The sequence below is a fragment of the Bison bison genome, unplaced genomic scaffold (genome assembly GCF_000754665.1).
Source record: "Bison bison bison isolate TAMUID 2011002044 unplaced genomic scaffold, Bison_UMD1.0 scf7180017864500, whole genome shotgun sequence".
NCBI classification, from domain to species: domain Eukaryota; kingdom Metazoa; phylum Chordata; class Mammalia; order Artiodactyla; family Bovidae; genus Bison; species Bison bison.
The window spans coordinates 661127-674225 of NW_011495059.1; the positions used below are offsets into that span (position 1 = coordinate 661127).

Here is a 13099-nt window from a genome sequence, read left to right on the forward strand (position 1 = left end):
AGAACAAACAGCACTCCTGGCTAAGCCCAATTTGCATAGGGCAGGCCCAGGTGGAGGAAAAAACATATAAAAGGAGGAGCCAAAGCGCTTTCTCTCGGACTCTCTCTTCCGTGTGCATGCGCGAGCTCGCTCGCTCGCTCTCGCTCTCTCTCTCTCTCTCTCTCTTTCTCCCTCCCCACGCACTCCTCCATTCTCTTCTCTTCAAGTCTTGGATTCTCCTGCTATCTTATAAATAAAAATGGAGCTGTAACACTGATTTGCCTAAGAGCTGTAGCACGGTTTGTCCAAGACCCAAGAGCTGTGACGCGCCGAGGGCTTTAATGTCCGTCGCTCCAAATCTTTGTTGTGAGGAGACAAAGAACCCAGGAACATACACTTGCATGACAGCAACCCACTCCAGTACTCTTGCCTGGAAAATCCCATGGGCAGAGGAGCCTGGTAGGCTGCCGTGTATGGGGTTGCTAAGAGTCCGATATGACTGAGCAACTTCACTTTCACTTTTCACTTTCATGGATTGGAGAAGGAAATGGCAACCTACTCCAGTGTTCTTGCCTGGAGAATTCCAGGGACGGGGGAGCCTGGTGGGCTGCCGTCTATGGGGCTGCACAGAGTCGCACATGACTGAAGCGACTTAGCAGATAACCCTGCATCACAGCTTCTGTCCGTCTCCTCCATAAAACCCTACACTTGAGGTACAATGCTCAGCACAGTCGGAGCTCTAGAAGTACTTGGTGACCTTGTACCTAAGTACAGGGGACAGGACATTAGACAGGCATCTGTAGCTGTGCCTTCAGCCTTTGGTTTATTATTAGAGATGTATTGATAGATCCTGTGCCAGGCCCAAGATGCTCAAAAACGTTAGTCTCTGCCTCTGTCCTTAGGGATCCAACAGAGAAGGCAAAAAACAACAGCACAGGCAATGATATGGGGTCCAGCACTGGCCTGAAGGTCACTCGGGCCTGGCTTGAAATCCCTGCTCCCAACGTGGGAGAATCCTTCCCCAAGAAACCTCAGACTCCTCGACCAAAAATGAGGCAGGTAACTCAGAGGACCACCGAAAGCATTAAAAGAAGGCACAACGCGGCGTGCTTACAGGATGACTAACCATCTTGATTCACTGAGTGGGTCCCTGGGACGTGGGGCTCTCTGTCCTAAGACCAGGAAAGTCTCGGGCAAAGCAGGCTAAGCTGGTTCCTCTAAATGCGTGATACAGAGCCTGGAACACAGCAGAGGCTGATAACTGCAGGCAGTTTCCTCTGCATCAAGTCCCGCCCCAATCCCCCGGCTGTCCCGGCTGACCTCATCACAGGTCTGAGAACACGTTTTGTACACCACACTTATTGTGACCCTATCTCCTGGCCCCAGACTCATGTTTGCAGACCGAACACTCAGAATGGAGTGCAGAGCAGCGGAGAGCCACAGTACTGACTTGATGACCTTCGGGAGGGAGGTCGTATCCAGCTGGTAAAGGGACAGGTCGAAGAGGCTGGTGAAGTCCCGTGGGTTCTCATCGCCCTCCTGGAGACACACTCGCAGCCGCTCGGACAGGGCGGCTGTGTCGGGTAGCATCATGTAGTCGGAAATCTGAAAGTGATAAGACGGTTCCTTTCAGCAGAGCAGGGGCTAGGATTTACTGTCTGGTCTCCAACGCCTCAGGTCTGAATCTGCAATATTTCTCTTCTCTTGCTAAAACATCTTGCTGATTACACTTACTGACAGCCAAACCTTAAATATGCCCATTTCTGTGGAAAGAAGGACCAAGGTCACCTGGGGAAACGCCAGCGCTGGAGAAATCCACGATGCAGGCTGGCACGCACACAGCTGGACACGGCTGGAGAAATGCGTGACCCTGCTGGATGGCTCCCCTCCTTTTTGTGATCTTGAGGGCTCAGTCATCAACCCAATTCTCAAGTTCATCCCCTGTTCCCATTCTCCTAGGCAGTTCTGTCTGCTACTTCCACCAACTAAAATGATTTTCCCTTTCTTAATTTTGGTGACCTTATTTTCTAGTTCAGTGAGAAATCAGAAGCAACCATAAAAGAAAATCCACAAGCTCCCATTTCAAAGTCTATCTTCTCTCCAGCCACCAGCATGTGCTGTATACTCTGCTTCCTCTCCTGTCCTATATATGAACCACCTGTGACCCCGGCACAGACAACCCCTCCCTGGACACTAGGCCCTAATTCTTCTCGCCTAGCTGCGGACATGCCTGCAGCCCTGCTGAGAACCTTCAGTGATGACACCTTGGTTACAGCAGAAGACCAGGAAAACCTATGTCCCTCAATAGGTATACCACAGTCAGTACACCGCAGTACAAACAATGGACAGTACAGCTTCCAAAACACAATCAAAAGAAAGCTTTTTATGAACAATATGGAAAAATCTCCCAGACATAATATTTAAAAAGCGAGGTGCTAGGCAGTATATACACATAGCATACATATAGGACCGTCTGGTAAAACAAGGGGGAAGGAGAGTATACACACACACGTTTGCTTATCTCTGTATAAACTGTCTCTGGAATAACATATGAGTAACTGCTAAGATTGTTGTCACTGGGGAGGAGAACCAGGTGGCTGGGCAAAGGCAGAAGGGAGAGCCTTCAGTGTGCCTGCTCTTGAATTTCAAATGATGGGAAGACATTACCTAGCCAGGCAATAAATTTAAGTTTAAATGAATGCATGCTGGCAACCGGAAGTTTGTGTGTTCCTAATTTCCCTTTGAACTGCGTTTAACCTGGACTTCTAACAAGGCTAACTTGGTAACAGTTTGAAAAACTGCTCTCTGAACTCACAACAAACGGCTACACATTCTCCACTGCCAGCGCTTGGGGAGAGGTGTCTGAGCTTGATGTCAGTGAGACTCTGAGTCAAACAGGAGCACTTTTTTCTATATCCCAAGCATCATAAACTTCCCCAATCCTTAAACTTTTTAGACCAGAAACAAGGGGAAGCATCAACAAATAAATGTGCTTCCTGGCCTGATCTGGCCGATGCAGAGGCTTCAACCCTCTACCAGGGAAGAGATGAAGGCAAGAGCAGGACACAGACGCGTGCCCAGCACAGGGAGGAATGCGGGCCACGCAGCCCCAGAGGGTGCTCAGTGGCGCCCCACTCTACAGCCCCACGGACCTCAGCCCGCCAGGCTCCTCTGGCCATGGGATTCTCCAGGCAAGAATACTGGAGTGGGGTGCTGTGCCCTCTTCCAGGGATCTTCCCAGGGATTGAACCCATGTTTCCTATGGCCCGCGAGTTCTTTACCACTAGCGCCACCTGGAAGATTTTCAGTATTTCTCACTGTGTCATGTTACTGGATTCAGTGTCTTACTTTTCAAAGCCTTACAAGACAAAGGACATTTTCCACCAGGTCTCCCACCTGGAAGGTATGTGAAACTGCACCGTTTTAGAGCTAAGAAGGCCTTAACAACACTCCCCTCCTCTGGCTTTGTACTGAGGCTTTGCTTTGGAACCAGCCCAGTGTCTCACATGGTAGAGAGAGAAGAACAGAACAGCAGAAAGGCACAGGCTCTGAAATCAGACTGAAGCAGGTACTAACAATGGCTTAAGTACGTGTTAGTCACTCGGTCGTGTCTGACTCTGTGACTCCATGGACTGTAGCCCACCAGGCTCCTCTGTCCATGGGATTCTCCAGGCAAGCATACTGGAGTGGGTAGCCATTCCCTTCTCCAGGGGATCTCCCAACCCAGGAACAATGGCTCGGCCAGGGATTAATCTAAGTGGGAACCTTGAAGACTTTACTCACTTCCGTTTCCTCGGTTAGAAAACAGGACTGATAGAAACTGAGCAAGAGCAAGGCGGCCACACGGAACTGGAGCAGACACAACACCTCTTAGCACTGCTTCCCTCGGCACACAACACTCTAACTAGGGCTGGCGGCTGCCAAACACATCATCCACTCAGAGCTGGGTCCTCTGAAACCTGAAAAGCCAATTCCTGGTTGGCTTTACCCCAATTCTTTGGTTTTGGGGCTTACATTACTTTTAAGGAGAAATTTAAGCACAACAGCACCACACTTCATGTTTCCATGTGAAGCGATATTTTAGATGTGAGGCTCTCATGTTTCCGAACCTGAGTCAGCCCGAGGTTTCCCAGCCAAATCAGTCCTCAGCCAAGGGCACAGGCCATCGGTGATGGTCTCTGGCTACCTTGTGCTGCCTGCCAAGTCGCTTCAGTCGTGTCCGACCCTGTGCGACCCCATAGACGGCAGCCCACCAGGGTCCCCCATCCATGGGATTTTCCAGGCAAGAGTACTGGAGTGGGGTGCCATTGCCTTCTCCAGTTACCTTGTGCTACCCATAGCCAAAAAATCATTTTCCTGACAGGTCAGCAGTTAGGAAACACAGAGGTAAATGAAGAAGGAGTAGACTTTTGAGTCAGCAGCCCTGGGTTTGGTTCCTGGCTCTGTAACTGTTGGCTGGCTCTTTGGGCATATTACAGTCTTGCAGAATTTCAGTTTCATTGATAAAAAGAGAATAAGACCATCTACTTGCCAGGGCTGTAGTGTGGTTTAAACAATGATTTATGTGGACGTATATGATATATAGGGCCTGGTATTAATATATAACCAATACAAGAGGTTTTTAAAAAAGTCTTGATAGATGTATAGCCCTTTTATACACTTCAGTTTAACAAGTAAATTTATGTTGATTCACTTATTATTATGATTCTCATAATTACCCTGTGAGAAAGGTACTGGTAGCCCCAAAACTAATGAGAAAATGAAGATGAAAAAAGGTCAGAAATAACCCACTTAAGGTTTCAAGGCTCATGGTGGAGTGGGACCGAGAATGCAGTTACTGGTTCCCAGTCCAGAGCTGGCCTTTTATTTTTTTTTTTTAATATTTATTTGGCTCCACTGGGTCTTAGTTCCACACGAGGAAACTTCATTTGCGGCATGTGGGATCTAGTTCCCTGACTGTGGACTGAACCCAGGCCCCCTGCGATAGGAGCACAGAGTCTTAGCCACCAGACTACTAGGGAAGTGGTCTTTCCACTCTCCCATGTCTGATGAAGTATTATCATAATGCCTTTAGGATTGTTCTTCCTAAAGGCAACCAAATTGGAGCTTAAAACTTAAATTCTGATGATCTTTGTTTCTTTATGAAAAAGTACTTTTATATCCTTCATAGTTTTGAAGACGTATTTCTCTACAGATACTGATTCTGAAAGTTTCAGCCAGAGAGCATATATTAAGTTCCAGTTACTACATATACAGACAGAGGCTCCCACCCCACTGAATTCTATGACTAATAATTTACTGATTTTTTTTTAACAGCATAGGCTTCGTCTTGCCAAAAAGCATCATTTCTTGCTATCTGTCTTACAGATAAGGTAAGAGACAGATAGGTTTTTGGAACTCTTAGAAGTGGTGCTGAGAAGCTGGACCCATTTTTCATTTCAAAGTTGTTAAGTAATTTACCGCCTCCTACCTCTGGGTCCTCGGCGTCAATCTGGTTTAGGTGGATGTCTTCTGTTGTGAGCCACCGGAAAACAACATCCTAAATTAAAAAAAAAAAAAACACAGACTTACACACTGTGTATTTGAGAAAGCTGTAGGCAGGACTAGAGAATTTAATCAATCAAGAAAAATGATGGCAGGAAAGAGACCATACAGCAGTGATTTGAAAAAGGGCAGTCGCCCCTGTCTTGGTGAAATCATATAAAAACTTGAAAGTCTTTCTCACTCTAGTGCCATTTCTATTGTTAGAAATTTACCATTTATCTTTGGGCACTCAAGCCTTTAACCACAAGCCCAAATCTATTAAAATGTGTTCACAATTCTGAAACAATCCCTGTATAATGTGCTGATGACAGTCTGGACTTAAAAAGTAGAATACAGCAAGATGCCCCAGAATGTGACTAAAGACAATGGAACTTCATGTGGATTCTATAAAAACAAGATCTTCAATCAGTCTCTCAACACAACAACAATCCTTAAGGCTGAAGGAACATCTTCTCCCTCTGGTCAGAGAGCCACCAGCATCACGCCAAAGCCCAGCTCTGGCCAGCACCCTGCCATCCTTCCCAGGGCACGTTCCCCTCGCACTTGCCATGCCTTTCCTTCACTTCCCACCTCAGCCAGCAGCCGGTCCCATCACAGTCTCCTCGTGCTGGCCAGTGCCTCCCCCACTCACCCCTCCCCTGCCTTCATTCACGTCCTTGCCCCTCCTTGCCCATATGTTTCCCCCTCCCTTCCCTCTTCCACACCCAAAGACCTGACTATGCCCAAAGCTGCTGGACTCTCTACAAGGGCTCGCCGTGGCTTTTCAAAGAGAGTTTGAGTTCCAAGGCTCCACGCACGAGGCCCTGGCTGGGCTTGCTCCTCTCTGCTTCCCCAGGGAGGCTCCCAGCCCGGGCGGCAAGTTTAGAGACACGCGCCGCATCCCTCTGCACTGACCTCCCTCATCTCTCAGTCTCCCTCAATGTCCTGTGCACTTGTGCAGAGCAGAGACTGTGCCTGACTCACCTTCGTGTCCTTAGTGCCTGGAACAGAATGGGCTCTGAAGAGCTGGTTTTAAATGAATAGATGAACTCAGCAGTACATTTTTTAAATGACATGAAAATCGTGTACAATATTCATTAATACGACAAAAGAAAAGAGCTTACCATGATTTTGCTGTTCTCTTCTTTATCCAAATATTGGTCACTGAACATGTGACATGAGCCAAGCACTGCCAGCTTCCCACCTTGGTTCTGCTGATGACAAAGCAGGGTCAGTGATTCAGATCCCAAATGGACCACACGCATCCTAGTCACCAAACACTTATCCTCACAATCACACGGGCAAATGTCTTCTACACCAACATGTGTCAGTTTACATGGGTATTTTAATGGTCTAGAAATGTCAATTATGACAACAACTAAATTCCAACCTGCCTCTCAATTTAGACGCTTCTGTACCCTTCTATCTGACTTTAACAGAAAGTAATGTAAATTTGTTCGACAGTATTTTCCCAGTTAGTGAAATTATAAATGAAAATCATAATCTTAAAGGGAAATAAAAAAGACAAATTGAAAAACAATCTGTAAAGATTTAGACATTTTAGGAGTACCATAAAAAGTGTTTAAGAGACAGAAAACTAACCCACAAGCATGAAAAATTCACAAAAGAAATGACTAGCTAATAATAAAAAACTTTAAGATTAGTAATTTAAACAAAAAACAAAGTACTTTTCCTTATAAGATTAATAAGTAAGAAAAAGTGACTGTAAACTATTGGTCAGGTTTCAGTGACAGTCTCTGACACGGTGCTGAAACTGCCAACAAAAGCAGCAAAGCAGTATAAAATACAGCAGACACTCTGCACACCTCTACAGTAATAGTTACAAAAGATCAGAAATAAATCCAAACATTCACCCAGAAATACGGTTAAGAACAATGGAACCTCCCAGTTGTTAAGTTATATATTAGAAAGCATTTTCACTAACTTGGAAAAATGCATCTGCCACAACATTAGGTTAAAAAAAAAAAGTATACCATCAATTGTAGAGAGTTTAAAGCCTGTGAGGCAAACAAAAATGCAGCACCAGCAGAAGCAGGAGAAAATGACCACGATGTCCACCTGGCCCGCCTCAGAACAGTGCAAGAGCAGCATGTTTTCCCTCCATTTCTGTGTGTATTTTGTGGCTGCGCTCAGTCTTCCGTGTGGCGCATGAGCTCTGGATCAGGCGGGCTTCATTGCCCCACAGCATGTGGGATCTTAGTTCCCTCACCAGGGATCACACCCACATCCCTTGCACTGGAAGGCAGATTCTTAACCACTGAACCACCAGGGAAATCCTTCCATAGCTGTATTTTAAATTACTGAGTATATATTATTTTGTCATAAGAAAAAAAGAGTACAGAATTAAAAATACAAAATGAAATCAGACTTTCTAGCAAAGTCACATACAAGGAAGACACAGTTGTAATGGTACTGAAAAAGAATGACACCTAAGCCACAGATGTTGGGAGACAAATATACAAATTCTGCAAATAAAACAAAATTTGCAAAACAAACTCTGAAAGGTCCCACATGAAAAGCAAATGCTTCATAGGAAAAATAAAATGATTTCTACACCATAACCACTGCAAACAGATCGGTTACTGAGAATAGGAAATTAACTGGGTGGAATTCTAGAGAAAGAATGGGGAAATGACTGGATGAACTGGGTTGTGATTTGAATCCCCACAGGCTAAGTCAATACATAAACCTCTTTTCACAGATTTATCTTTTCCTTAATATACAGTTGACCTTTGAATGAACATGGGTTTCAACTGCATGGTTTCACTTACAAGTGAACTTTTTCAACAGTGAATACTATTGTACAACACAGTCCACGGTAGATTGAATTCACAGAAGCAGACTGCACAGATGGAGGCCTGGCTCTATTACACACGATTTTCCACCATGCAGACGACGGGCACCTCTAACCCCCACACTGTTCATGGGTCGACTGTATTTTCTTTTCCCTACTTCATTTATTTCAAATAGACTGTAGATTGTTCTTTAACCCTTTTATTCTGTCCTGACAGATTATACCATTGTCTTCAGTGGCCTTTTCCAGCATCTGTCTATAACTTGTTCCAATTAAATAGGCATATGTTTACTCAAGGACCATTTGCTCCCTCAGTGTTAATGAGTCTGTCCCAGTAAACTGAAGACCTAGAAAGTCTTGTGATGAGCCCAGAGAAGGCAACGGCCCTAGGCAAGCAGGCAGAACCCTCCAGTGCTGGCCTGACCTTGCTCATGGGTCCAGGTGGAGCTCCTCCCTGAGATCACTGCCTCATCTCACCAACAAGAGTGACAGGCAGCAACCTCTCTGAAAGACTGTTTACAAGGCAGGACTGAAAGCCTATTAGGAGGAGAAAATGGGCTTTAAATAGCTAGGCAATGAACAGATGATAATCTCATGAGTTCCAGAGGAAACGCCACACTTAGCACAGAACAGTATACCCACCAGATGCTCCATAAAGTCCACTGATTAAGCCAGGTAACATCTCTGTGCCTAGTTAAAAACAATCAAAGCTCTGGTATTACATACAATACCAGGGGCCCCTTAAGATGGTGTCTCATGACTTTTGTGTCTCTGAATAGACATTTCATGTAAACTAGTCATTTCCGCATCTTGAATCATTTAATAACACTTTAATTCTAAAACAATATTTCTCTCTGCTTAGGAGAGACTAAACTGCCATAATAGCTATACCAATTTTGTCTAAACATCATCTTTCAAGCACAGCATAGACATTTATTTACTTCCTAATAAAATGATGTCAGAAATTTTAAATATGAGAAGGAAAAGTAATACCTAGGTCCCATAAAGAAAAATAGGATCCTGCTAAACTACAGACATGTGGGTCTCTGGACAAAAACTGGGAGGTCACTGGTGAATTCCACGTCTTGGTAGACAGATGAAGGTGGGTTCAACAGACATGAATTAAAAGGCAGTGGATACATGGGGTGATGAGGACGACGACGATGCCCTCTCGAGCCACCTGAACCTGTATCTTGCATGTACTCCAGGATGATAACATTCCAGGATGAGTCTCCTGGAATGCTTTCCTGGGATGCACTAAAATACAAGCAGCACAATTCTGTGGTGCAGTTTGCTTAATCAACCTTCCTCTAAATGGATTCTCTTACAGTGAGGGTGAGAGCTGGTCAGAGGCAGCTGTACTACACGCAGCCTCATGCTGCACTGGAAAAGCTTTGGATTTATAATAAGAGCTACGTTTAGGTCTTGACTCCAAAAATGACCACTGTTTCCCCATAAGTAAAATGTAATTCAGTGCAATTCTACTTCACAGGACTATTGTGAAGACCAATGAGAAAATATAGGCATTTCCCGGTGGACCAGAGTTAGGACTCTACTGCAAGGGACCCGGGTTCAATCTCTGGTTGGGGAACTCAGATCCTGCATAGTGGTGCAGCGCTCCTCCGACCCACCCCCCCAAAAAAGAGACAGACAGTATATGAAACCCCTATAGAAACAGTAGTGTTCACAATTTCAGTAATAAAAATTACATACCCACCCATATCTAAGAAAGGCTGTACCTTCGAGTGATAGAAAGCCAGGATGGGCCTGTTAAGCGGGAAACAGACAGAGCCTGTGGACAGGACAGCCACTGCGGGCTTCGTGACACTCAACGTGGCACCAAAAGGATAGACAAAGGTGAGAGCCCTGAAAGAAAGAAACGTTCAAGGTGTTCAATAGCAAAGTTTTTGAAGATAATCTCAGTGTTTCTTGAGAAAGTTATGATCAAAATCTTCTATAAGCTTTGGTTTATTACCTCAAAATCAGTATAGCTCTAAGTTTAATGAAGCATTTTAGGAAATGTGAATATAAATGAAAAATGTACAGTCGTATGCGTAAATGATTATAACAGAAAGAAATAAAGTAGACCCTATGGAAGAAGTGGAAGAAGAGGAGGCTTCATCTAAGAACTGAACCAGAACTACACATGAGCCTGCTCTGGGGAACCACGTCGCAGACATAGTTTTCTCCCCCTCATAAACCTGACTGGTGTTATCACCAGGTACGAATGTCTGCCACTGGAGGGGTGTGGAGCGGCTGAGGGCTTATACGAATACAGGCGTATATTTATCCCAAGTTGGACACTTCTACACAGACCAGTCTTGGAGTATCCCCTCTACTCTACACTGTTCTAGCAAAGACTGTGAGTACCCAGAGTGAATCAGTAGTTGGGCAATGTACTCCTGGAAAAGGTGTGGGACTGAGGGGCTAAGGGTGGCGTGCACACCTGGGTGAGGCCAGGCCCTGCAGGAGGAGCTGGGGTTTCAGTGAAAGAAAAATGGAGCGAGTTCCCTGGTGATCCAGTGCTAAAATTTCTGCGTTTCCAATTCAGGGGGTGCGGGTTCCACCCCTGGTTGGGGAACTAGGATCTTGCATGCTATGTGGCCAAAAAGAAAAACGAGCTCTCCAAAGTATTTGTTTGAAAGAAGTGTTCTCAGAATGGAGAGAAACAGGAATCTTAAAAGCAAAGCATATAATTAGAAACTGGGGCAGGAGGTGGGAGGAATGGGCAGAGGGAATACCCAGGAAGAGCTGCCTATGAAGATTTTAATTTTTCTTTCTTTTAGACCATTCTTTTTAGCTTAAGTTTTCAATTATTTCCTTCCTGTGTCAGTTCTCCCTGTCCCTTCAGTAAAGTCTCATCTACAGCTATGACTTCTATGTCTCATCGTGGTTGAGAAGAGGTACCTGCCCCACATTGCCCATTCTCTTCCTTCTACCCCGAACCTAACAGTATCCCAGTAAGGGGGCTACAGCCCAGGATTTCCAGAGCAGGAGCAGAAGGAAGTGAACAGTTGCCAAGGAGGAAAAAAAGGGAGAAACAGTTGTGTGTATGTCAGGGCCCACCCTTTCCCACACTTTCCCAAGTGCACTCAAGGGAGATAATTCTTAAGAAAGCAAAGAGAATGGTCAGTTATAAGATGAAAACTGTCAAGCTATTTATATGCCTCTATTTCTTTTATTATTACTAAGAAATCAATCAGACTGACATTTTGATGAGACTTTAAGTGTTAGGTCCATGAATCAAGGCAAATTGGAAGTGGTCAAACAAGAGATGGCAAGAGTGAATGTCGACATTCTAGGAATTAGCAAATTGAAATGGACTGGAATGTGTGAATTTAACTCTGATGACCATTATATCTACTACTGTGGGCAGGAATCCCTCAGAAGAAATGGAGTGGCCATCATGGTCAACAAAAGAGTCCGAAATGCAGTACTTGGATGCAATCTCAAAAACGACAGACTGATCTCTGTTCATTTCCAAGGCAAACCATTCAATATTACAGTAATCCAAGTCTATGCCCCAACCAGTAACGCTGAAGAAGCTGAAGTTGAACGGTTCTATGAAGACCTACAAGACCTTTTAGAACACTCAAAAAAGATGTCCTTTTCATTATAGGGGACTGGAATGCAAAAGTAGGAAGTCAAGAAACACCTGGAGTAACAGGCAAATTTGGCCTTGGAATACGGAATGAAGCAGGGCAAAGACTAATAGAGTTTTGCCAAGAAAATGCACTGGTCATAAAAAACACCCTCTTCCAACAACACAAGAGAAGACTCTATACACGGACATCACCAGATGGTCAACACCAAAATCAGATTGATTATATTCTTTGCAGCCAAAGATGGAGAAGCTCTATACACTCAGCAAAAACAAGACCAGGAGCTGACTGTGGCTCAGATCATGAACTCCTTATTGCCAAATTCAGACTTAAACTGAAGAAAGTAGGGAAAACCACTAGACCATTCAGGTATGACTTAAGTCAAATCCCTTATGACTACACAGTGGAAGTGAGAAATAGATTTAAGGGCCTAGATCTGATAGATAGAGTGCCTGATGAACTATGGAATGAGGTTCGTGACATTGTACAGAAGACAGGGATCAAGACCATTCCCATGGAAAAGAAATGCAAAAAAGAAAAATGGCTGTCTGGGGAAGCCTTACAAATAGCTGTGAAAAGAAGAGAAGTGAAAAGCAAAGGAGAAAAGGAAAGATATAAACATCTGAATGCAGAGTTCCAAAGAATAGCAAAAAGAGATAAGAAAGCCTTCTTCAGCGATTAATGCAAAGAAATAGAGGAAAACAACAGAATGGGAAAGACTAGGGATCTCTTCAAGAAAATCAGAGATACCAAAGGAACATTTCATGCAAAGATGGGCTCGATAAAGGACAGAAATGGTATGGACCTAACAGAAGAAAAAGATATTAAGAAGAGATGGCAAGAATACACAGAAGACCTGTACAAAAAAGACCTTCACGACCCAGATAATCATGATGGTGTGATCACTCACTTAGAGCCAGACATCCTGGAATGTGAAGTCAAGTGGGCCTTAGAAAGCATCACTACGAACAAAGCTAGTGGAGGTGATGGAATTCCAGTCGAGCTATTCCAAATCCTGAAAGATGATGCTGTGAAAGTGCTGCACTCAATATGCCAGCAAATTTGGAAAACTCAGCAGTGGCCACAGGACTGGAAAAAGTCAGTTTTCATCCCAATCCCAAAGAAAGGCAATGCCAAAGAATGCTCAAACTACCACACAATTGCACTCATCTCACACGCT

The 13099-nt window shown here is 44.5% G+C and overlaps 1 protein-coding gene across 3 annotated transcripts in view; it reads right to left on the reverse strand.

The window, feature by feature from the left end:
* Nucleotides 1-13099, reverse strand: part of IFT52 (intraflagellar transport 52) — a 37392-nt gene that overhangs the window by 15584 nt on the left and 8709 nt on the right. For 2 of the 3 annotated variants that reach the window (XM_010829132.1, XM_010829129.1), the window contains exons 7-10: nt 10057-10183; nt 6627-6716; nt 5450-5518; nt 1430-1584 (exon numbers count right to left, since the gene is read on the reverse strand). In XM_010829132.1, coding sequence (XP_010827434.1) covers nt 1430-1584; nt 5450-5518; nt 6627-6716; nt 10057-10183 — 441 coding nt within the window. The remainder of the gene's footprint in view (nt 1-1429; nt 1585-5449; nt 5519-6626; nt 6717-10056; nt 10184-13099) is intronic. The other variant, XM_010829130.1, reaches the window with a different exon arrangement.